This window comes from Vitis vinifera, chromosome 6 (assembly GCF_030704535.1).
Source record: "Vitis vinifera cultivar Pinot Noir 40024 chromosome 6, ASM3070453v1".
NCBI classification, from domain to species: Eukaryota; Viridiplantae; Streptophyta; class Magnoliopsida; order Vitales; family Vitaceae; genus Vitis; species Vitis vinifera.
Genome location: NC_081810.1, coordinates 19,869,372 through 19,896,259, shown reverse-complemented (window position 1 = coordinate 19,896,259; position 26,888 = coordinate 19,869,372). Strand labels below are relative to the sequence as shown.

The window sequence follows — 26,888 nt, the reverse complement described above, 5'->3', positions numbered from 1 at the left end:
TTAATTTTAAAAATATTTTCTAAAATATGTTAAACACCTAATTTTCTTCAAAAACATTTTTTTGAATTAAAAACGTTTCCTAAAATCATTACCAAACAAGCTATTAGTCATTTTCAAGAATAAAATTACAAAAATTTATAACAAAATTAAAAATAAAAAATAAAAAACTATTTTATATACTAAGGGGGGAAAAACTATTTTTATCCAAATAGCCCAGTTTTTCCTTCCACCCCTAAATGTAAACATATTCATTATTTTTTAATAACAGTAATAATAATAATAATAATAATAATAATAATAATAATAATAATAATAATAATAACAGTAAAAAAAAAAAAAACCAGAAGGGAATTAATAACAAGACAGAAAAATAAAAAAGGGAGATGCATTCAGAAAGAATTTACAAGACAACTGCTTTCAACAACCCTGACTGGATTTATATTAGGCCAAGAGAAAAAGAAAATCTCAAGATGCAATCGATTATGCATTTACATGGAAGCTGCTTTCAACATATGAGCCAGCAACCTAAGAAGAATTTACATTTCTCACCCTCAAGCCCCCCCACACAAAAGGCACATTTAGGCAAAAAAAAGAAGTAAACTCAAGTTTAAATTTTCCTTTTTTTTTTTTTTAAGAAGAAAAAGAAAAAAGGAAGAAGAAAAAAACACAATCAAAGCCTCTAAATCACCCTCTTATACCAACCCCTTTGCTTCCCTCAGCCCTTGCTTAGATGGAAAGCCAAATCTAATTGATTAATATGACCTTTTTCCGTGGTTGAAGCTACATTCTCAAAAAGAACATTTCATTTACAGATATAACTGTTTCACTTGTCAATGAGCTAAGTCCTCACTCCCAACCCCAACGCTTGACTTGTCAATCATTCGCACGTTGTACCGTTCATGTACTCTTGCTCGGTTCTCCGCCCACCATTGTTCTGCTTGTTTCTCACTAAACCGCTTCCGGCTGCATTCATTAGTTCATTGAAAATTTTAGGCTAACTTAATAGACTGTGGTCAAGGTGTAAAGTTAACTCGTTTATCAGGTCATTGATAAGTGGAGAAACAAAGAGAAAAGGTATGGAAACAGAATTCTCCCCTTTTCCTTTATGAAATCCTACTCCACAACTCACTCTCTCTTCTATAAACTTCAGTCCCTCGCTTACATACTCAAATTTATTGGACACCAATTCAGATTAAAACTTTTACTTGTCAGCAATACGCCTACCATACTTGTTATTATGCATCACTAGTTCAGAATTTCAAGAACAGGTTAAGGGATTTAGTTAAACCAGTTTACATTCAGTTGCATACTATCATAATTGGTATTTACCCCAGAAAAAAAAGAAGTTATGTTTGCTTCAGATTACTAAGATGTCACATCTAGAAAGAAAATGGGATGGAGTTATAAATACCTGAAGCGAACTCGTTTAAGATCCTTAACACCTCCAGGTAAAGAGGTAAGTGTAATATAGACACCAGGCTCATCTTGCTCAACCCATTCATTATCATTACGATGCTCAGATTCTTTCGTTCTGCTCCCGTTTCTTATTGTTGCTTCCAAGTGTCCTAGTCTGTTATGACCTGAACTACGATTGTTGGTGGTGCTTGATCCATTAGAAAGCAACTGACCATTTGATCCATTCAAGTCTGGTTCTTGGCTTGTTATTTGGCCGTTAATTCGGTCAATAGACAGACTGGACAAGTCACTGGAAGCAGGATTGGAGCCAAGGGAAGTGAAGGATGGTGACTTGGTGTTTCGAGCTGCCCCCACAGGCAGCCTCTCAGCCATGTCCTTCAACTATTTAGCATACAAGCAACAAAAATGTATCATCAGGAAGGAGCTCCCATATGAAAGCAAAACAAATAAAGTTAATATAAGCTGCCCGACCATTTAAACCATATTGGATTCTAGTATATCAAGCATTTCCTACCGTGAATGGACACTACATTAATAAAATCAATTTTACTGCTAACTAAAGTGGAATATCATATCATATATTTGCAAATGCATTTAGTGTGGGATAAAAAGTTTTATATCTATCAACAATATCATTTAACTGTAGTTCAGATTTCCTTTCCAGTAACACATGATATTAAAAACGGCAGGTAAATCAATTCCAAAGATATCTCTCAATCAAATTTCCAGATAGAAAAATCATCAGGGCTCTTGAACATACTGGTTCAACCTCATCAACCAAAAATGGTTCATACCTTGAGAATGCATGCATGATCGAATTGCAGCTCAACATATTTCAGATATGTGTACAGTATAACTAGGAAAGAAAAGGCAGTGCTTGAGTGTGCAGTTTATGAAGTTATTATAGAACAAATAAGGCCAAAGCTGCCAATATTTAGTGTCTTAACTTTTGTATTTTTCAAAGATGGATAAAGGTGACCCTGTAATATGGGACACATTCTTTATATAGTCAAAAAGTCATAATTATTTTGAAATTGTAAGGGGCTTCAGACCTCATACAAAAACAATGTGACTTGTTCTTTCCCACAAAAAATGACGGTAGAAAATGTCTGTAGTTTCATCTCTTGAAGTTTCAAAAAGATCCTAGTATGCTATGAACATGTTTCAGATGCCAGGGAAAACAAATTAGATCTAATCTCCATTGCTATGTAGAAGCAATGGGCTGATTTAATTCCCACAGGGCATCCAAATGAGCACATGGCCTATTTTAAACAAGGTCAACAAACATAAAGATTCATCTTACTTGTGCAGTGAGTGATTTGATCACTTCCTTTGCTGCTTTGCATCTTGCAGTTTCTTCCCCAGCAATTGCTATTGCCTCCTTCAACTGTTTAGTTGTCCTTTCAAGCTCAACTTCTTGAAGTTGGGCTTTACGAGTAAGATTTTCCACCTGAGAGACAGAGATTGGTCAGACATAATAGTGCACAAATACATAACCTACCAGAGTCACAAATTCTTGTTGGTTATGATGTTAGCTCTTATGCTTAGTATCTTTGTTTCATGAACACTTCAAAGTATGGGAAGCATCCATCCATTTTGTTTATGACATGACGAGGGTTTGGGTGTGAGATATGTGTCTGATGTACCTATTGCTAAGATATATAACCAAAAGGTATGTCCAACAAAGAAAATAGAAAAAATTCCTAATTTATTGCCAGTAAACTTTGACTCATGTTGGAGATTCTATCTTGGTCATACACTTAATTGACCCAAGGCACAGGTAAGAGTAAAGGGAAATTAGATTATTTAGCCATATCCTAAGATTGAGGAACTAAACATATCTAACACTTGGATAGACACAAGAACTGACCACTTGTACCCAAGTCCACGTAACATAGCTTAAGATGAAACTCAACAAAAGATCATCTAAACAAATTCTTTTTTCTTTTTTCTTTTTCTTTTTCTTTTTCTTTTTTCTTTTGATAAGAGATCACCTAAACAAATTCTTATACAGCTTATGACCGAAAAGTATTTACTTTTAATTCCTAGGACTTGAATCACTTGCTCCAAAGAAACGGCTTATTAAAAATCAGAGATCAAGGTTCAAGCAGTAAGTGGCAAGCAGTTGGACTGGAGATGTGTGAGGTTCCAGGTTAAGTCCTAACAAAGGTTCCAGGTGAAGTCCTGAAAGAGACTACAAAAAATAAAATAAATGAAGAGAAGGAATATTAGCAATCAAAAAGAAAAAGAATCTGAGATAGAGGTGAATTGAATTTGTCGAGAATGTTAGTCATTAATACCACACACTTCAAATAAATTTTACACCTTAAAATTTTTGTATCATGTGAGCTATTGGGATTAAGGTTCCCTTGACCTATGTGAAAGTTTGATATGAGGCTGCCAAGGCTGCCAACCCTTTTTTTAATCAGAAACAAACTATTCATTGATATGAATTTTAAGTAGAAGTGAAGGCTGCCGACCTAAACCTGCTAAGGTTAAGCAGCTTTGCATTCTCCTCCAGGAGCCTTTCAAACAATTATAAAATATTTACAGAAAATACTTATAGTTTGCAGTTCAAATATTTGCAAATTTAATCCAAAATTACTGTAAAACAACAAAATTCAACAAACTCTGTTAATGTTGATATTTGCCTGATACATATTTATATGTTCTGACATGGAAAATTGGTTAAAAGAGTTGCCCATTTTAAATACCTAAACAACTATTGTTATTGCAATGTAAAAATTTCTTGAATCATTTCACCAGGTTTTCATGTGTTTATTTCTAATTGAGAAACGAAGATTTAATGAAGACTTGACTTTGTTCCCACTCCATGAACCGCAGAGACCAAGTTTACTAAGTTACTACTCAAACAAGATGAATACTATTCCCAACCGTTCCCTTAGTTCAAAAACAAAAAGGAAAGGGCGATATTTATAAGAAAATGTCTGTAATTGTTAATTCTCGAAGCAGTTTTTCCTTCAAGCTTGCAACATGTCAATACTCTTCAGGTTGTATTGATCATAATTTAACACATTGGAAAATGAGATTGATAATGCAAGTAGAAGAGGAAATTGAAGTAGATGATTTACAAGAAGGGAAAACTATATACCTGTACTCTTAATTTGATAACCTCTTGGCTGAGGCTATCATTGGTCCTCTTAGCATCATCCACAACAATTTTAGGTGAGGTAAGTCCCTCAAGAGTTGGGGTTGGAGTTGCGGCACGAGGTGGGCTGGGCCGCCTTGATATTGGCGAGGTTGTTCGAGAAACTATTCTTGATCCTGGAACAGAAGCTGAGAAGAACTTCTTGGATGATCCAAACACTGGATTTAAAGATTTAAGTGCTCCTCCCCATTGGGAACCTCCATTTGGAATCGGTGAGACGCGACTACTATTAAATTCCAGTTTCTTGTTTCTCTTGGACGTTCGGCTTTCAGCCTGCTTTAAGGATTCCATTGAAGAAAATCTAGCAAGTTGTACACGAGATCTGGAATCCAACTTCTCGTCTTTATCAATTAGCTCATTTAGCCCCTGATTTGTAACTCCTCTTCTACTCACAGCGGACTGAGATGAAGCGTCAGTTTCAATGGCCTTTCTTAATTTACTAAAGCAATTATCACAGACACGATAAGGCTTATTGGGATTTGGTGCCATGGAGGCCTTTAGAGACTTCTTACTGCTGCATGAATGACAAAATACAAGTCCACAATTATAACAATTGTGACGTTTTCTTTTGAAATTAAATGGCAGACGGCATCCAGAACACATAGATTGATCCACACCAGAGACCCACTTATGAAGGCAGATAGTTGCAGTAAAATTAGTACCACAAGCAATACTTTTGACTTGCTTGTCTTTCAAAGCTTCTACTAATGTGGGGGAATTTCTATCATCCGTATCCCCATGTCCTAATCGACCATTTGCTCCTTTGCCCCAAGTGTAAACTTCAGTTCTTGAAGTTAAAACTGCAACATGATAAGCACCACAAGCTATCTCCTCCACAAAACTCTTTGCAAGTTTTCCTTCAACACGGGTTGGGAGTTTCCCATCAGCTTGGGGATTTCCTAGCTGCCCATAAACAGGACTTCCCATTGTGTAAACATGGCCTGAGGTAGTAAGAGCAACTGTCAGACTATGCCCACAGGCAACTCGACAAAAGTTGGGATCAACAAGAGCAGCAACACAGGTAGGCACAAGTTTTGCCTCCTTGTCACCATGGCCAAGTCGACCTTTATCACCATCTCCCCATGTAAACAGCTTTCCTGATGAGCAGTTGCTAGAACTAGGATTCCCAACCATGATTTCTACAACTGCAGCAGTATGCCAAACACCACAAGCTGATATCACAGTGCGGTGGCCCTTGAGGGACTCCACTTCCCTGGGTTTTGAAACACTTTTTGTATCTCCATGGCCCAGAACACCAAATGTTCCATCACCAAAAGTGAACAACTGGCCAGATGAGGTTACAACAGCTGTGTGCCAGGGTCCACAAGAGATAGATGACACATGTATACCCTCCAATGGCCCATTCACTCTTTTTGGGACCCAGTGACTCACTTCATTTCCATGCCCGAGAAGACCAAAATTGTAAGTTCCATCACCCCATGTGTACAGATCACCAGACAAGGTTACAGCACAAGTATGGTACTCCCCACATGCTACAAGCTCAATGTTGGTATTGCTGAGGGAATCAATAAGCTTTGGATGCAAAACATCAGAATCTACACCATGGCCAAGCCTGCCGCCCGACTCTTCTCCCCAGGAGAAGATCTCTCCTTGCTTGGTCACTAAAGCTGCATGTCGTCCACCACAAGCTATGTTTTGAACATCAAGTACTACTGCAGATTCTAAAGCTTTAGGCAACAAAGAATCCATTTTCATGCCAAAACAGCTTCCAACTCTATGACTTCCACCACCCAGAACACCATCACCTGTGCCTTCTCCCCAAATGAAAACATCCCCTAAGGCATCACCATCATCATGACCAGAACCTTGGCTTGATGAGCTAACAGCACTTGATAAACTTACTCTAAAAGCATCCATTGTCATTGCCTTCATGTGTCCATGTACACTGTCTGAGCCTCCTGATGACAATGAATGAACAGAACCACTGGCAGAATCTGAAGGGAAGAAACCCTTAGGAGGAACAGCATATAATATTACATCTGAAAATGCCTTCTCCATGACACTCTTAGGGGGGCTTTCATATGGACTATGAAGGCGAAGGTGATCTCCACCATCCTGAAACAACCATTAACAGATTCATCCACTTAATATTCTCAACTTAGGAAAGAAAACCAAAAGGTAAACAAATATACCTTTTGCAAGCTATCAGCACTACCAAATGGAGAATTCAGAGGAGAACTTCTTCGAGTATATGTTCTAGGACTATTTGCTTCAGATGGAATTCCATCACTCCTTGATTCTGTTCTCCATTTTCGATGATGGCCGCCACGTGAAATTAATGCTTTTAGACCGCTAAACCATACCTCAGCTTCATCTTTATCCTTGCAAATCTGGTACATGAGGATCGGATAGTTGAGTTAAATTTATCGAGCACAAAATATAAATACTATTCTTGACAGTTAAGGGAGAAAACAAATGATAGAAGGGCCATGCAAACAATCAATTGCACTGAAGAAAGTTAAGGGAAGAGCATAGCTACTCCAAGGAGAATTCTTACCAAATCCAATGACCTGTCATTGTATATTAGAGAGAATGACTGGTACTCCTTCTCAGGCCGTGGATACCTTTGAAAAATCGGCTGGAAGATAATGGAGTTGAGTTAGTACATTAACAAAAAACCTAAAAGTTCAATAAGAAGCCATCACAAAATCCAAAGGCAGTACAAGAAATCTGGAGACAAATACACAAGTACCAACACTTTTTAGCATTCAGAACAATCTTTGAGAAACAGATTCTCCTACACTAACAGTCATCATTTGAAAATGCCAGCATTACAATTCCAGAACCTCGATTAGTGTAGTTTCAACAAGCAATTCATTATGGCTAATATATAACTCATAAGACTGAATTAATAGCCTTAAGCTGAAAGATTCAAGAAACCAATGACCACTGCATGGACACAAGATTCAGGTGATAACATCACTTAATTAATGATGACAATGTTCCTCAGTGAATGGACAAGATTTAAAAGCACAGAAAAACCTTTTTCATGTATAGAAACTGAAAGCTCAAATTTTTACTTAAGGCTACACTTTGTCCAACTGAAGAGTCCAAAAAATCATTTTTTTTTCTGGAAAACTATTTTGGTGGGTTCAAATGCCAGGCATCACACAATATATTTCTGTGGGGATAAGAGTGGCTTATGAATCTGCACTATATATTTCTGTGAGCATAAGTGTGGCTTATGAATGCAGTATAGAAAATAAGGAACAAGGTTTTGATTTTGCCAGGTCACAAGAACCCCCCTCCCCCCATTTCCTCTACCTCCCCATTTCATTCGTTGATGGACTGCTGAGGGATGGAAATGGTAGAACATTTGACCTTTTAATTGGGGAAATGGAATGCTCAAATCTATCATTTAAAATAGAGGGAAAGACTGCTTCTAAGTGCAATTTGCTTGCTTCCATCAAGCAGAGGGATTGGTGGTCATTACAACTGTAACTTGGACTGAGCTAGAATGATACCCGCTTCATCTGCCCAAAATTTATTTGGATTGTACCCTGATTGAGTTTGGAGTGAGCTGAATTTGGTCAGTATTTGTGTCCCAAAATTAAGCTCAACATATGATCAACTCAGGCTGATGCCAAACTAAAATACCACTTTGATAAATTTCCTCCGTCAGTATATAAAATTCTTCTCATTTCTTATTAAAAAAAAATTAATAATAATTTTCCTCCAGAAATTCATTGTGTTCATACTATGTGCTTGTGGGGAGGGGAGGAAGGGGGGTATTGAGAGAGGTTGGTTGGGATGGGAATTGACTGCCCCCTCTCTCGCCTTTTCTCTCCCAAACACCTTTCTTGTTCTCTCTTCACATGGCACCACTATTTTCACAGGCGTACCCATCTCAACCAAACATGGGTTTAGACCATGTGTTGGAAAATCTGCCAGCTCGTGTGGCAAATTATTGAAGATTTTTTCCAGCTTATATGAGCTGTAGCAATTGTAAGTCCTAGGATTCTTTCCTTTCCTTTGCTAGCATTCTTCACTTATTTTATTTATCTTTGATAGCATAACCATAGGCATTACTTCCTAGACAGTTTTTAGACAATTATTCTATACATATTCATGTGTATTCCTATGCAATAAACATAGCAGAAAGTATTCTCACAAATGCTTCTAGATCTGTATGAAAACATGATATCAAAGCTAGAATTTTCTTTGTCCTAATCACTTGCATTCTTAGCGTTCTGTACCTTCATTGCTAGGAATTTTTTTTTATAACATATTCCATTAGTTTCTGAACTTTTAGAAACTGCCACTTCAACTTAGGCCTTCATTGCCTCTATCTTTTTCTTGATCTTCATACCCTTTCTTCCACTCATAATGTCAAACACCTCAAAGGTTGATTCCTCAATATTGAGCCAAGCCACAATCCAACAGTCAACACCACCGGCTGAATTCCAGAATATAGCAAGATCCTTCAGACTCAATGGAGAAATTATCTAGAGTGGTCACAGTTAGTAAAGATGTATATTAAGGGCAAAGGGAAGTTGAGCTATCTGATTAGACCCATGGTGAGCAAGGGTGATCCAAGGTTTGTTGTGTGGGACTCAAATCATGTCATGGCTTTGAAATTTTATGCAGCTAGAGATAAGCTGCACATGCATGTTCCTCTCAACAGCCAAGGAAATCTGGGTGTCCATGTGTCATACCTATTCTAAGGTAAAAAATGCAACCCAAATCTTTGAACCAAAGACAAGGATTCACAACACCAAACAAGGTACACTTTCTATAACTGAGTACTACAATGTTATTAGAAGTCTTTGACTTGAACTTGATCAATATCAAAATTTAAGAATCAAGTGCACCATAGATGCAACAATACATTAAGAGTTCATTGAACGAGAGAGATTGTATGATTTCTCAACTAGTTTGAATATGGAATTGGATCAAGTAAAGGTCTAAATTCTTGGGAAAGAGCCATTCCCATCTCTAAACAAAGCCTTTGCAATCTTTAAAGGAGAAATTTAATGTTAGAAAAGGGAAGCACTAGAAACGGATCTGCTTTAGCCATCTCAAAACCAAGTGGAAATTAAGGAAGCGCTACTGTTAATGTTGCACTCTAGTAGAAACAAAGGTAAGAAAACAAGTGAGAAAGACTCTTTATAGTGCAACTATTGCAAAAAAAATAGGCACACAAGAGAGACATGTTGGAAGCTCCATGGCAAGCCCATAAATTTCTTCAACGGGAATGAGGGTACCGGGGGGAGGGAGGGGGGAAGGAATTTTGGCTACAAATCACTCGCAAATCTTGTTGAAAATGGAGGAAAACAGCAATAAGAAAGCTCTGGCTGAGAAATGGAGCTCAACAAGGAGGAAATTAAGAAACTTAAATAGTTCATTTCTAAGCTGGAAAAACCTATGGGGCATAGTCATTTTGCTAAAACAAGTAAATATTCCCTTGCCTTGAGTGCCTCTAAAAATCAGTTTTCCAACCCTGGGATCATTGATTCAAGGGCTTCGGACTATATGACCAATTCTTCAAAAGTCTTTTCTAGTTACATTCCATGCCCAGAAAATCAAAAGATAAAAAATGTTGATGCTATCTTAGTAATTATGGCTGGTCAAGGAGATGTCTTCCTAACATCTTCTTTAACCTTAAGAAATGTCTTACATGTTCCAAAACTATCAATAAATTTGTTGTTTATTCCTCAAATTACTAAGGATCCAAATTGCTCAATAAAGTTTACACAAACTGAATGTTTTTTCAGGACATTCTTATGGGGAAAGTGATTGGACATACTAGAAAAGAAGGGGGACTGTATCTCTTTGAAGCTAAAAGTGGCACAAGATGTCCTACCCCTCATACATATTTATCAGAACATCCTACTCCAACCAAGGACCAAGTTCAGTTATCCCATTTTTTGTCTTGGTCATCCACTTTTTTAATTGTTGAAAATTTTCCCAATATGTTTGAAAAACTAAATGTTTAAAACTTCCATTGTGATGTTTGTGAGTATGCTAAACATCACCATGTGTCTTTTCCTTAAATAATAAGAAAAGATGAGAAAGTCTTCCAAGCGTCATGGTCTCGTATGAAGTTCACGGATTAAGCTCTAGTGGAGGAGGCAAATAGGTTTCCTAACTCTCCTAGCTTGGGGATTTTGGATTCTGGGAGGCAACTTCAGATGTTACAGCAAGATGGCTGTTTGTTGGAGGCTGCGGGAAGCAATTCAAAGAACTCTTCGGATAAGGAGTTGGCAGTTAGGGATGAGGAGTTGGGATCCTCTAGGGCCCTGGAGCATGTCAGCAATTTAGAGGGAGAGGATCTTGTTTGCCTTCCCAGTAAGTTTGTTCAATTCAGCAACTTTGTGGGGATGCTAGTTGCGAGGTTCAAGAAGGAGATTAGTTCCTTTCTGAAGAATTTGGAGGAAAGAAAAGGGTGATGGGTTAAGATCTCAGGCGAAAAGAATATTTCGGCTTCCCGTCTCAAGAGGGAATTATGGAAGCTTGAGTGCGTTGTTAGTTACAATAGCTCTTCGTGCTCCTTCAAAGGAAAGTGGAGAATTAACGGGGTTCCACAATTGTCTTGTGAGGGAATTGTTTTGTTTCTTCTGTTATATGAGGTTTCCGAGGGGGTTGGTTTCAAGGGGCTGGCTTTATTGTGTAGGGTGGTAGGTTTTCTACTTCTTCTCTCCCCTCTTGCTTGCCTTGTGACCTGTCCTTGTATACTTCGTGTGTACTCCAATGCGTTTTGCAAGCGCTTTTAATATATTTTTTTCAATGTTTTCAGAACCGGACCGGTCATCGAACCGGAAAAGTTACCGGTTCACGATTCACTGGTTGGACCGGTGGTCGAACCGCGGTCAAACTAGTGACGTCATAAATATGTAATTTATATATTATTAAAATTAAAAATAATTATAAAAATTTTAAAATATATATGAATAAATTAAAAATCAATAATATTATTTTATATCTTTGATATTATCAAATTAAATCATATTAATATTTTAAATTTTATTAAATGAAATATGTATAATATTTAAATGTGAACATATTAAAAATGAAAATTTAAACTAATTTTATAATTTTAAAAAATATTATATTATTTTTATTTAATATTATAAATATGTTAAAATCTAATATATATTATTTTGTTTTTTTTGATAAGTAAAGTATATTCAATCAAAAGGCAAGACGCCACAAAGTATACAGGGGGTATACAAGGCAGCTAAGCCTCAAAAACAACAAGAACAGAAACACCTTCCTTTAAGAGGAAGTCATCCACTCAAGGAATCCTATAAGGGAGAACGCCTCCTCACCTACATACAGTTTGGCCCAACTCCACAAATTACAAACAAAAAAATTCTTTAACTTCTGAACGTTCAACACCCTCCCTCCCCTAAAGGCTAATCTATTCCTTTCCTTCCACACCGTCCAAAAAATACACAACGGAATGGCATCCCAAATCTTTTTCCTTTTCTTACCCACAAACGAACCCCTCCAACTAACTAAGACTTCCTTTACAGTTTCTGGGAAAACCCATTTCACGTCAACTAAACCAAACACTATATCCCATAGAACTCTAACCACTGTACAGTGTATGAGTATATGATTTACACTTTCTTCCTCACAACCACACAGAAAGCAGCGATTTGGAAGTTGTAATCCTCTTCTTTGAAGTCTATCCAAAGTCAACACCCTCCCCCACGTCGCCTCCCATGCAAAAAAACAAACTTTAGTTGGCACCCTTGTCACCCAAATGCTTCTTGAGGGAAAGCCTGTATCACCAGATCTCGCCAGCAAGTTATACGCTTCCTTTACCCTGAATCGCCCTCTTCTTCCTTTTCTCCACAGGACTGAGTCTTCTTCCCCAGAGGGTTTGTGACCCCTCAAAATCTAAAGAAAATCCCCAACCAACCCCAATTCCCAATCATTGAAATCCCTCAAAAAATTTAGATTCCAATTTCCGTGACCCGAATTTTGATCCCACATTTCCTCAACCGTTGAGTTCCTTTGAACCGCCATAGCAAAGAGATGAGGAAAACAATGGGACAACGCTGTCTCTGAACACCACACATCTGTCCAAAATCTGATTGTGTTGCCCTTCCCTACTTTGAAAATCATGTTATTCCAGCACCATTCTGATTCTTTCCAAATCTCCTTCCAAACCCCTACTCCCACCGCCCCCATAGCCTTCTTTGGCCTCCACCCAAAATCCTCCTGCCCATACTTCACCTTGATCACTTGTTTCCAAAGATTATCTTTGTCACAAGCATACCTCCATATCCATTTGCCAAGTAATGCTTTGTTCAACAAGGCTAGCTTTCTAATGGCTAGCCCACCTTTAGCCTTATCTGTACATACCACCTCCCAATTAACCAAGTGAGTTTTCCCCTTCATATTTCCTCCTCCCCACAAAAAGTCCCTTAGCACTTTCTCAAGTCTTCTAGCCACCATCTTGGGCATCCTGAAGATAGACATTTAGTAGATTGGCATGCTAGCCAAAGTGCTTTTTATTGAAGTGACTCTTCCCCCTTTAGATATATATTGCCTTTTCCAAAGAGCTAGTCTCCTCCTAATTCTCTCTTCCACCCCATCCCACATATAAGGCGCTCTATTGAGAACCCCTAAGGGTAAACCCAAGTACTGAGAAGGTAAAGACCCCACCCTGCACCCTAGCTCAACAGCCAACTCCTCCATCTCCACCACCTCTCCCACTGGAATGATTTCACTCTTTGCTAGGTTAATCTTTAGCCCTGAAGCCGCTTCAAACCAAAATAAAATCCAACTTAAATGAGTTAAATGGTCCTTTCTGGCCTCACAAAATATGATAGTATCGTCAGCAAAGAACAAATGAGAGATATATAATGGAGGTTCACTACCTCCCCTTATGTTGCACCCTGATAAGAAGCCCCCCTCCACAGCTCTCCTAATAAGAACATCCAACACTTCCATTCCCATAACAAAGAAATAAGGAGACAAGGGATCTCCTTGTCTAAGACCTTTGGAGCTAGAAAAGAAACCTGCAGGCACTCCATTAACCATCACTGAGAATTTAGCTGAAGATAGGCAACTCCACATCCACCCCACCCACTTAGACCCAAAGCCCATTTTCTGCAACACCTTCAATAGAAACTTCCAATTGATACTGTCATAAGTTTTTTCTATATCCAGTTTGCATATAAGACCCTTTTCTTTTCGTTTTTGCCATGAGTCTATCACTTCATTTGCAATTAGAGAAGCGTCAAGAATTTGTCTTCCCCTCACAAAGGCATTCTGAGAATTAGAGACCACCTTACCAACCACTCTCTTCAATCTGTTAGCCAGCACTTTAGCCAATAACTTATATAGACCCCCTAAGAGACTAATAGGTCTAAAGTCTCCAAGGTCCTCAGCACCGCATTTCTTGGGGATCAAAACCAAAAAAGTATTGTTAAGGCTTTTGAGGAAAGAGCTATGATCATAGAATTCATTGAACATTTCTATAATCTCCTCTTTAATAAACTCCCAATAGCTTTGCCAAAAAGCCAAAGTAAAACCATCCGGACCAGGGGCTTTATCCTCATTCATCTCCATCAGAGCCCCATAAATCTCCTCCTCTGTGAAGGGCCTCTCCAATATCTCAGCCTCTTCTTGATTGATCTGATCTAGCTGAAGACTTCCAATATCCGCCTTCCACCCCGTATCTTCTGAAAGTAGCTCTTTAAACGCATTAGCAATTCCTTCTCTAATTTCCTGCTCCTCTAGAAACCACTCTCCATTGTTTGGCATGTTAGATAACAAAATGCATGTAGCCGAGTGGTGTCTTATTCTGATGGTACAACCTGAGGTGCAAGGTTCAAGCCCTCTTGGTGGAGAGGCTTTTTATATTTTTTTCATTGATAAGTTAGCAATCCCACATCGAATTGTGAGAGGAAACAGGCTGCAAAGGATGCCTATAAAAGCCATCCTCACCTAAGGCAAAGTCATCACTTGGGCTCAAGACTCAACCCATAAAATTGTGGGGATGGGTGTGGGCCTTGTCATAATAAGACAAGGCCCAGCATGGGCTTTAGCCCAAAACATTTAGACCCAATGGAACCCCCCTTCCACGTTTGCAAAATCAGGGGTTAACTTGAACTATTCAGTTCGTTTAGAACCGTCCGATTCCACCGGGTCATCGGTCCGACCGTTGGTTCAAGCGATTCGATACCCGTCCAATCCCTCAATGGTCTCATAGAGCAAATCGGACCGAAAGTGCGACCGGTTGACGGTTGAACCGGCCAGTCCGGTCCGGTTTTTAAAACATTGATTTTTTTTACCCATCAAAAAACAATAAGAAAATTTTTGTTCCATTTAGTTTGATCCATATGGATGTTAGGGGACCTACTAAAGTTAATAGTGTTTATGGTGGTAAGTTGGTTTGTTTTGTTTGTTGATAACTGCACTCAGTTTACTTGGGTATATCTCATGAAACAAAAGTTTAGGTTAGCACAATCTTTCCCATTTTTCATAACAAGCAAAAAAAAAATCAATTTGATGCCAAGGTCCTAACAATAAGGTCAGACAATGGAAGAGAGTACTTCAATTAATACCTTAACCTTATGTCTAAAAGAAAGGAATCATTCATTATCCCTCCCATACCCTTTACAAAATGGGATAGCTAAGCTTAAAAATGGGCATCTATTGAAGATCATTAGGGCTTTGATTTTTCAAATGAATGTTTCAAAGTGATTTTGGGAAGAGGCTGTCATATCTACTACATACCTCATAAATAAGCTACCCTCTCGTATTCTTAACAATGTTAGCTCTATTGAAACGATTTCTAGATTTTTTCCAAAATTTGATGGTTTCAATTGGCTTTCCCCAAGGATCTTTGGGTGTGTAGCCTTTGTACATATCTATGCCCACTAAAGAAGTAAACCCGACCCAAGAACCCTTAAATGAATCTTTGTTTGTTATTCTCCTACAAAAAAGGGTTATAAGTGCTATCACCCAACTTCTAAACGGTTTTTTGTCACTATGGATGTATCATTTAGTGAAAAACAACCTTTTTTTTTCCTAATCCTTATCTTTGATGGGCCTTTTGTAGAAGATAAAGAATTCTTTTCTAGCCTACCTACTCTTCCAATCATAGATAACTCCACCAAAACTGTCCAAGCTGAGGAATCAGATTGGATTCATGGGATCCATCAAATATTCTTCTTTGCTTGAGACGTTTGGGGAAGATACAGCCAATCAACTCATGAGATGGGATTGGAATCATGTCAATAGGTACTGGTGGCATAAATAAAGGGAGGAGATGGGCCAAGCATATTTTCTTCAAAGTGTGTGCACTCACAATTTCTAGTCTTTGTTTTTTTCCATGTTTAGGTTGGCTTGGCTACTCCCTCATTCAGTCAAGGATATGTGGCAAGGTTGGCCTGGTAGCTTGGTGGGTAAGGGTAATAAAAAGGCATGGAAGATGGTTCCCCTCTTTGCTTGTTTTGATGAGTCTAAAAAGAGCAGAACTGGAGGAATTTTTATGGCTTAAGTGCAAACTTAATTAGCATTAAGAGAGCTACAAAAATCCATGTTCATGAGGTCTAAAAGTCCAAATGGCTACAAGAGATGTGAATTAATACACACACACACACACACACACTTCATTGATAGCTTAGGGAGTGGCCATGCTGATTTTGCCTCTAGTTTTCCTTTTTTATCACTTTCCTGACATAACTAGCATACTCTGTGTGTGCATGGGTTTTGACCTGTTTTATGATTTGTGCCTCTTTAATAATCCCTAATTTTCCCACCATGAAAGGTGTTGGAATGGAGGACCTTCAATTTATCACTAAAAATTTGGTAACTAAGAACCCTCAATTTATCATTTATAATGTGAATGTCAAATTAAGATAAAGAAAATAGGCATCCTTACATAACCAGTGCATATCTGATCCATGTTGTCAGTGACCAAAACCAAAAAATTATTATTATTATCATTTTTTATCAGAAATAACAAATGTATTATGTGATAAAGAAATACAAAAGAAGAATGAGGAATCCTCCCAAAAATACAATAGACTAATCAGAAGAGGTGATATTATGAAGAGGTGATACAACAAACGATATACAAACTCCGCTTGTACTGCAGCTTTTAGAGGAGTTCCTCTTAGTGTTTTACAACTCAATTGGACTGCAATTTGTGATTCAAAATTTTGAGATGGTTGGGGATTTTTTTGTATGTTGTTTTCTATAGAGGGGTACATTCTTCTTTGATCAGATTCTGTATTTTGAGGGAAGGACCTCTCATCCTTCTCTTACTACTATAGAGGCTTCTTTTGTATATATACTACTATTAATACATATTTCTTCGTTTCTGATAAAAAAATATATATATATATATATATATTATGAAGATCATTAGCTAGAATATTCGAGGATTGGTATTTAGGAAAAAAAAAAAGGAGGATTTAAAAAAAAAAAAATTGCATTACAGAGTCCCTAGATATTATGATGCTTCAGGAAACAAAGAGGAAGATATGTGATAGGAGGTTTGTAGGTAGTGTGTGGACACCTAGGAATAAGGATTGGGCTTCTCTTCCAGCTTGCAGGGTTTTGAGTGGGGTTTTGATTATATGAGATTCAAAAAAGTTTAGCTGTGAAAAGGTGGAATTAGGATCCTTTTCAAAATCAAAAAATTATTTTATCACACCATATTTGTTCTAAATGCATCAAAACGGGTTGTAAAGAATGTTATAGGAGTACCATGCTGGACAATTCCTGAAATAGACATGGTTCACCACCAGAATTACAAAGGGCTATAAAAGCAATTAAAAAAATTATTTGGATAATGCTAATAATTTTTAAGTAAGACATAAGAGATATGCATAAAAATAAAATAAATGCAGTAAAAAAATCATGTGGAAGTTATAACAACCAATCTTCATCTGAGTGATTCTCAAATTTTGCAGACAAGTATTTGACATCCTCCCAAAGTGAAAAATTCAAGGAAATTTGGCCGTGTAAAAAAATGCAAGATTTATAGGAAGGAACTTACAGTGCGTTGCCCAGATATAATCCTGGACACATGACTTAGTTTTAGGAGTTTCTCCTCTTTCCCTGAGAACCATATCAAAACAGACTCATCCTGAAACGTGTAAACATCCAGATAAGCACTATTTCAAATTTCTGCACTAGAATCAGCTGCACAAAGAAGAGACCAACTGTTCTGAAAATCCAACACATTAATAGCCATGGCTACACCTTGAGCACAAAAATTATACCAAAATTACAAAATTGCAGTGGAAGAATTTAGTGTATTATAACACACTGTACCATAGATAGTAGTAAAATAGCAATGATTTGGGTTCAGTTAAATTAGAATATTAGAATTATTTGCTGAAACTTCAAATGGCAACATTCTATCTTGATTTATTTTCAAACTATTTTTAAACCTGATTCAGGTTAGTGCTAAATGCTAATACAACCCAGTCTTGCATCTTGCCTTTCTAGGCATATCAATCAACAATTCTGAGATAGTGTCCACTAAATGCATTCCTTCAGTAAGATAATATGTGGTTCAGCAGATACTAGAATTTTTTTTTTTTATCTACATTTTTTTTTTTTTTGATAGGTAAATTTTTGTGTTTTGTATTTTACTAAATTGTTTCCCTTGAATGGTTTTTGAATTTTCAAGTTATGTATTGGTTTGATTAGCCACTGGAAACATGATCTAGCTCTTAACACTAAAGATATAGGGTTTCATGTTGGCTAGAAAATCTGCCTAGTGATTTGAAAATATATTCCACATCCACCTCTCTAGAACAATCCAAAATCATCTACATCAAATGAGGATATCTCCAACAACAATATCCCCTGCACTGTAATCCACATGATCACAACAGAAGAACCTTTATTTTTCTCTAAATCGGAAACATGAAAAGTATAAAGATAGGGGAAAGAAATACATGGAAAGATAGGATATGAAACTGAAAGAACACCTCTCTCTCACACAATGTTTGCTTAAATTAGTAAAAATAAAGGACTAATCAAAATGAAAATTAGAAGGGCAGGAGATGAAAAAGAAATAAAAATGAAAAAATAAAAATAAAACAAAGAGAAAATTAACTAATAGATTTTTCGGTGACAGCCCAAAAATGATCGGGCCATTACCACCCAGCTAAATAAGGCCTAACTCACCCACATTGTGGTTAAAAGGCACACAGTTACTTTTAGTTTTTCTTTTCATTTTGTTGTTTTTTTTTCCTATTTTGGTAAGGAGTGTTACAAATGTTAAACATGTGAGCTCACAGTACTTATTGTGATGGAAGAATTATTTCATTAAGATTAAGTGAAATCATTATAGCAAACTACGAGTGGTTTTAACCAAACCAATTTCAGTAGAAGTGTAATGATAAAGGACAATATGAAAAACTGCAAAGAAGTGTGAAGGTCCATGGGGAAAACTTATATTTTTTTGGTATTAGAATAGTTTTGATTCGATTGAGTTAGCTAAAATAGATTTGGATTAGCAAATTCTCCAACATCAACCCTGAATGGTTTAGGAAAAAAAATTACACAATCCAGATAAATACACAGAAGCTGAAGCAAACATAAAGATGGCATTTAGCTCATGTTAAAAAGGATCACACACATATAAATGACATATAAACTCCACCTCTTGATGAGTAATGACTATGATCAGATTAGAGCAAATACAGACAAAGGGAAAAAAACTACAATAGGAACAAAATGTTCACACATGTACACAATGGTGGTGCATATCTAGAAACATTAAACAACTTACATTGGACAATCGAAAGGGACAAAACTTGGGCTTGCCCCTTCTTCCATACTTGAGTAAATATGCCCCTTTCTTAAGAGCAGTAAGGGCCTGTTGTAAGATTAGCCAAGAACCTAAATTAAAACATATTCAGCACATTTGCAGGTGAAATAGAAAATAATCTAGCTTCAACATTCAAAATTTAGAAAAACAATTGTGTTTGAGAAATTCTAAAGAGGACAACAAATTTGTATATCTGAAAGACTAAGATGAATACAAAGGGGATCACAGTAGTGGCAGGAACATAAGGAATTTCAAATATTAACTTTCTAGGATTGATGGAACAATAACTTTAAGCAACAGGAAAAATGTGCTGAGGACTAATATTGAACATTAGGTAAGATTCCGGGAAAATAATGCGGCAGTGAAATCCCATTGAAGAGGGTCATTCCTGCTCCTTTCTCTTTTCTTGATGGAACAATAACTTTAAGCAACAGGACAAATGTGCTGAGGACTAATATTTAACATTAGGTAAGATTCTGGGAAAATAATGCGGCAGTGAAATCCCATTGAAGAGGGTCATTCCTGCTCCTTTCTCTTTTCTTGATGGAACAATAACTTTAAGCAACAGGACAAATGTGCTGAGGACTAATATTTAACATTAGGTAAGATTCTGGGAAAATAATGCGGCAGTGAAATCCCATTGAAGAGGGTCATTCCTGCTCCTTTCTCTTTTCTCGATGAATTAGTAATGGCAACAAATTACTTGCAGTTACCATTAACATAACTAATATGGCTCTGATACTTCAAAGAATCACGAAGATTCTACCATTATGGATGTAGATTACCTCCATGAATCATCTTTTACAATATAAAGATTATTTTTACTATCAAATATATTCTAAATAAAACAATTATAAAACACAACAGTTTTTATTATTTTTATTTTTATTTGAATAAATAAATTTTAAAAATAAATATATTTTTTAATACTTCTATACATTAATTTTCAATTTTTATATTAGTATTTATAAGCTATTTATTTCATATAAACATAAATATTTATTATTCATTTTATAAAATCCCAATTATCCATTTAAATACACATGTTGTCAAATAACCCAAATACCTATCACCATTTTTAAACCCACATACTTAGGTAAACATCCGTTTCATTTCCCTACACATTGTGCACAATACCCATTTCTCTGCAATATACCAATTTCACCTCTCAACTAACAACTTCTTACATCTCTTAAGTTTGAAGGCTTTAAACTAAAGAGAAATCAGTCATACAAGGACGCAAAAGCTCAAGTCTGAAGGATGAAGATGCAAACCAAGGCTCCAAAATCTCCTTCCAAAGTTCTTCATTTTCATGGCTTTTTTTTTTATCTTTTCCACCGTTTTTCTCCCCCATATCATTGTCTTCTCCATCACCCATCACCCATCACCCAAATAAATATTAGCCTAATTTTGGAATCATCTCAGAGTTGTTATGCAATTTGCATCTAGACTATTGATTAATCTCCAATTCAGCAGAGTCGATTCACGAGTCAGCAAAACACTAACTCGATTATCAGTCCAATACCAGGCATGATCGAGACGGATACAACCCGTCTCCGTCATACCCGTCTTGGCCAAGATTTTGAACCTAGATTGCCCCATTAATTGCCTATATGCTCATAATTAAGATAATCAAAGATAGGAAGTATTCAGTACAAGGGAACAAAAGGTATACGAAGATGGTCCTGTTTCCTGCATAGAACCTCATTTCCATACCTCATCATAGCTTGGTACAAAAGCCTAGGACTCCTTATCAAGATATTTGCTTGACTTGGAAAATGACACCAGAAAGTACTTAATAGGCAGAAGGTGGGCCAACCACAATGCAAATATGGCAGTATCCATGTTCAAATCCAATTATTATATTGAAACTCCAACTTCAAATCCAAATTTGACAGAGCATAAATAAGTCACTTAATCCTGAATAAGATATTACACTTCCTGATCTATGTTAAAAAATTATCAAATTATTGCCATAATATATATATATATAGATAGACATAGTATTGAAAAGCACAAAAAAAAGGGTGCACCAAAGTACACACGATGTATACAATAACCGCCAAAAAAGGGACAAAAAAACAAAAAATACTCCCTCCCTCAAGCTGAACCCATCTAATCAATGAAATCAAATAAAGACAGTAATCTTTCTCATATAAACAACTTAGACAAAGAAAACAAGCTGCACAAAAACAAGACTTTCAATCTATGATCAGAGAGCTCCACATTTTCAAACAATCTTGTGTTTCTCTCCTTCCAAATTATCCAAAAAAGGCATAAAGGAGCAACTCTCCAAACCTCTTTCCTTTTCCTCCCAACAAAAGTGTCATGCCAACCTAAAAGAGTCTCTCTAACAAAGGAATGAATCACCATGAAATACCAAAAAGAGAGAACAAAAGTTGCCACAACACCCTCGTCTTGCTACAATGCAAAAGATGTGGTCAATTGACTCCTTGTGAGTGTGACACAGGAAACATCTATTGGCAGAAGACCAACCTCTCCGTTGTAACTGATCAAGAGTCAGTTTTTCCTCAAGTCGCCTCTCAAGCGAAAAAGCTTACCTTAGGTGGAACCCAAGCATTCCACACAATACCTGAGGGGAACAACTTTGATCTCCTCACCTCCAGGTTAGAGTACAGAGACCCAATACAAAAAGTTCCCACTCTTTGTCTCCAACCAAAGGTGGAATGACTCTTATCTCCCCACCTTGTCCATATATATGTATATATGATATAATGATATACATCAAAACTATTATATATAACAGTAATAAGATTAACTTCTACTTAGATCAAATATACCTAACTCCAAGCCTAGATCTAATCAATTATCAATCAAGTCAAATTTGACTCAACCCATTAAGAGCTAGGTTTCATAATCCATCCTCATCAACCTAGCACTGTCCCTAAATCTTGTACACCAACCCATTAGCCTTCTTACATAGAGCTTTGGCAATAGCTTCACTCTATTTGCTTTAAGATATTTACTCAATAGGTCCATTCATGTTCTTCCTGCCCATATATTTTATCGTTTTACAACCTTCCAGCCGATGCAGACCCTTACAGTGTCTATAAGCAGGAAACAGTAGGCTAGGGCTTGCATTTTTAGGTGTTAAGAGGAGAAGATAAAATTACAATTTATTGATGAGAAAGGCTTAAATTAGCCAAATAAAGTACCCTAGGGGTGAAAATCAAAAGGAAAAGCTTTTGGCAGGAGGGGATCATAGGAACCCTACTAGTCTTTGGTTGCCACATGAATCCTCTCAGAAGGCCTAAAAAAGGAACCTACAATGGGGCTTTCTAAACTTTTGAAAAAGAAAGATTTCACAATTATCCTACACTAGGAATTGGGCAGGAAAGACAAGATCATTGGTTGCATATTGTGGACCTTTCCAAAAGCTATGGGTTACTCTTTCACACAAAACCTTAGGCCCTATTTGGGAAAGTTTTCAACAAAAGTTATTTGATGTTTTCTAGAACAAAAGTCCATTTGGGAACTTGGAATGTTTTCAACCTATCTTCTATATTCCCAAATATTTCTTAAAAATGAATTTTACTAATGGGGTTTTATTTTCAATAATTCCTCATATTTCAACAATTATTTTTTTTAAACAATTCTTTAAAAACAAGTGAAAACAATTAAAATATGTTCTCAAAAAACATTGCTTTCAGAACATGTTCTCAAAAAACCATTTTTGTCAAAAAATTACCAAACGTGTTTTCCGATTTTGAAAACAGTTCAAAAAATAATTTTTTAGAACAGTTTTTTAAAAACAATTTTATGATGTTTTCTAGAACAAAAGTTTGTTTGAAAACATGGAGTCTTCTTAACTTATTTTCTATATTTTCAAATATTTTTAAAATAAATTTTATCTGTACTACTTTATTTTCACTCATTCTCCATATTTGTACAATTATTTTCTAAACAATTTCTAGAAAACAAGTAAAAACAATTAAAATGTCATAAAAAAAAAACAAGTTCTCAAGAAACTATTTTCTGTCAAGAAATTACCAAACTTGATTTTGAGTTTAAAAACAATTTTCCTTTTTTAAGAGTTAAAAAATATCTTTAAAACGGTTCCCAAATAGGTTCTTACTTGCTGTGGATTTTTTTGGTAATTCCACCCTATTCTTTAAATTTGTGCAGAGGGTTTTCTATTTGTTGGATGAGGCAGTATTTTGTGGGTTATTCTGAGAAGCATAGATGAAGTTATCAATGGGTTTAAACCATGATAAATGAGTAACCTATGATGGACAATAAAAAGGCAAGAAAACGACATAATTATTTATTCATGAGAAGTTACTGGTAGAAAAAATTGATGGAAGAGGAGATATTTCAATAAGGTGGTTTGAGCCTGTGTGACTTGGAGGGATGACTAATTGGAAGTAGTAACTTTGTTGATGTAAAAGTCAGTACAATTACAGGAATGCAAGGAAGGCCAACAAAGAACACAGGTTGATGCAGTGAGGAAAGACATGGTAGCTTCTGAGTTAATAGAAGATATGGCCTTTTCTAAGCTCAATAATAAAAAATAAATAAGAAAACATTAATCTGCATGACCTTAGCTGAGTATATATTTCAGAGTTGCAAGTAGCAAGCAAATGGCCTACACAAAGAACGAAATGGAAAGAGCTTAAGTAGAAAAAGTTTCATAAACAATTGGATCTTCGTATGTATTTTTCAAAGAATACAAGTTGTGCAGCTAGATTACAAAATTTCAATAGTAAATTTCAAGAAATCATATCATTTTTAAGCTAAGAGCAGCCAATTTTATCGTGTAGTGCAAAACTTAGACTTCTATCTCTTCCATTTATCCGCCCATGCCTCAAAAACTGGATTGCAAAAGGATTGGGAGAGAAATCGATATCCCCAAACTTGCCAATTGAATAAAGTCCAAAGAAACCATGGTTTACCAAGTGATGGAGGAATAAGGTCCAACTGACCCAGAATAAAAGACAAATGATTTCCAGAGTCACTAGTGACCAACCATCCTATAGCCCATTGAAGTAAGAACTCGGAATCTATTCATGGCTACTTTAATCAGTCCGCTCAAAAGGTCTTGTAATTGCCCAGAAAACCCATCACTTCCAATCCAATTCTAAATATAATCCCAATATTATCAAACAAAATGTCACTTTCTTACACTGAAAAGCTACCAAGACATAATCCAAGTTACAGAACAAACACATATATTTGCAGTTACTGATCCAACAAAGTGTCCCACCAACATTCCACACTCGACTAACAACCTTTACACTACTTTCTACACAGTTATTCGCAAAAGACCCCAACCTAAATTTTCTGAATTTGCCACTTATCATTAAAAAATTCCGAAATAAATTGAAGTTCCAAAAAGCAACAATGAAGCATTACCTGCTCTGTGTCCCTTTCGGCCGCGCCAGTCCTGCTAAGATCCGAAGCCATCCTGTCTGTCCTCGACATTAAAAAACGAATGAAAACCCTAATCTAAACACCAATTTTCGCATCGCCCATTCTCAAAACCAAATCTTTCCATTCATCAACACATCCAACATCACCACACCCCTCCTAAACCCCAACACCGCACTCAATTTCACGCTCTTCGACCTCAAATCCACAACAGAACCCGAATCAACAACCATGATCGCACGCTTGAACTCCAATTCCTTCACCTTCACTTCCCTCCTCAACTGCACAAAACAGTTCTCCACAGTTCAGGCAATCCAGTACAGTCAGTGCAGTGAAGAACCCCAAGTGATTGAAGCGAAGCGAAGAAGAACAAACACTGAAGGAAGTGGGTTTTGTTGTGATATTTTTAGGTTTTCGAAAAGAAATGATGCTGATTTGGCTGGTTGGGAGCTGGGCGAAGTCGAGCACTCGAGGGCAGTGCCGGAGAGAGAAAATCGGAGACCAGAAAACCAGCGAGAACTTGTGGGAAAATCAAGGAAAATGTTGATCTGATTTTTTCCTTTTCAGTTGAAGAAGAGAAGAGGGAAGAGAGAGAAAACTAGAGAGAGAAAACTAGAGAGAGAAATGGAGAGAGCTTTAACTGGTTGATCCAGAGCCATGAGGCCATGAGGGATGAGAGGAGAAAGATAAAAAAAATAAAAATTAAATTAAATTAAAATTTTCAAAAAAAATTTTAAAATTAAAACAAATTAAATTACTCAAAAATAAAAAAGTGGAGGGATTTATAATTTAGCCATGTTTTTGTCCTTATTTTCAATCTTGACACTTCACTACAATAATTTTTCTCCTCCTTGAAAAAACAAAAATGATAATTTTTTTTTTTTTCATTTTTCCAAAGCTTTGGCTTATTTTATTTTTGGAAATAAAATTTGACTTATTGTATTGACTTCAAAATGTTTTTATCATGGTGTTGGAAATTAGTTGAGTTTTTATTTAGTCAAATGGGAAAGTACAATTTTGCCTAAATCCCATAATTTTTTATTTTTTTATATTTTTAATAAATAAAAATTGATTCCAAATTAAGTATAGGTCTTCACATCAAGTAAAATTATTTAATAAATAAATAATATTCCAAATATTATTATAATATTTTTAAAATGGCTGACACATTACTTAATAAAATTGTAGAAAAATGGTACAAAAGTCAACTATTTCACTTTATTTATTTCCACATTAGTGGAAGAATAAGATTGAAACTAGAATTTGACCTTTCCTCTCTCCATTGGGGGAGAAAGAAAATTCAAAAAATGAAAAATAAAATAAATTTGTGGGTTATCCTCCAATAATAGGAAAATAGGATTTGAGTCAAATTTGGCTATTTCTCTTAATTGGGCATGGAAAAATTTATAAGAAAGGCAAAAAAAATTGGTGGGTTTTTCAACTATAATAGGAAAATAAGCCTAAAAATCAAACTTATATATTATTCCACACTAAAGGAAAATAACACTAGGATCAAATTTGACCCTTCCTCTCAATTGGGTAGGAAGAAAAAATCACAAAAATAAAAAATAAAAAATAAAAAATCAAATTTGACCATTGCTCTCAATTGGGTATAAAAAAAAAAAGAGTGGGTTAAGAACCATGTGCCCTAAATGGTGTTCACATCTAAGGGGAAAGGTCAAAAATGGCCTTAGGAGGTCCTAAGTCTTTCCAACGCATTGATAGGGACCAACACCACCATGTTAGTGAACTTTTTGAAAAAGTGGGATAGCCACACACAAGTCACAATTGGGGACCCTATTTTGAGCAAGTGGTCCTACTTTTTCATATCTTGTAGTGGGATTGTATGCTTATCAACCACTACCACACACCAAAAGACCCCCAACCCATCATGCCCCACAAACCAAACCAAACCATCCATTCAAAACAATGACCATTCAACCATGACCATACCCCTCAAGCTCAAACAAAACCTAACCTTGAAAAATAATGTTCCATTCTATGTTAATATGCTAATATTAGGCTGAACAACCCATTTTCTCACTCCAATGTGCATATTGCTTTTTCCTTTTGAGCTTTGTTAACCGATGGGTCGATTGTTAAGGTGGTCCTACGAGAGAAGGGGTTCTTTATTTATTT

The 26,888-nt window shown here is 36.3% G+C and overlaps 1 protein-coding gene across 1 annotated transcript; it reads right to left on the bottom strand.

The window, feature by feature from the left end:
- Positions 1 to 415: 415 nt before the first annotated feature.
- LOC100248282 (PH, RCC1 and FYVE domains-containing protein 1) lies at positions 416 to 25,450 on the bottom strand. The gene is made up of 9 exons (XM_002279811.5): positions 24,735 to 25,450; positions 19,323 to 19,409; positions 17,574 to 17,663; positions 7,104 to 7,184; positions 6,739 to 6,936; positions 4,529 to 6,661; positions 2,720 to 2,866; positions 1,412 to 1,797; positions 416 to 963 (listed from the first exon to the last, which is right to left on the bottom strand). Exons 1-9 carry the CDS (start codon positions 24,801 to 24,803, stop codon positions 831 to 833), a joined length of 3,324 nt encoding a protein of 1,107 aa, XP_002279847.2. The 5' UTR covers positions 24,804 to 25,450; the 3' UTR covers positions 416 to 830.
- Between the last annotated feature and the right edge of the window lie 1,438 nt (positions 25,451 to 26,888).

Coding starts and splice junctions, on each gene's coding strand:
- LOC100248282 (XM_002279811.5), bottom strand. CDS start 24,803: ATGTCGAGGACAGACAGGATGGCTTCGGATCTTAGCAGGACTGGCGCG. Junction 19,410..24,734: donor CCGAAAGGGACACAGAGCAG/GTAATGCTTCAT, acceptor ATCTTACAACAG/GCCCTTACTGCTCTTAAGAA. Junction 2,867..4,528: donor TTATCAAATTAAGAGTACAG/GTATATAGTTTT, acceptor TCTGTCTCTCAG/GTGGAAAATCTTACTCGTAA.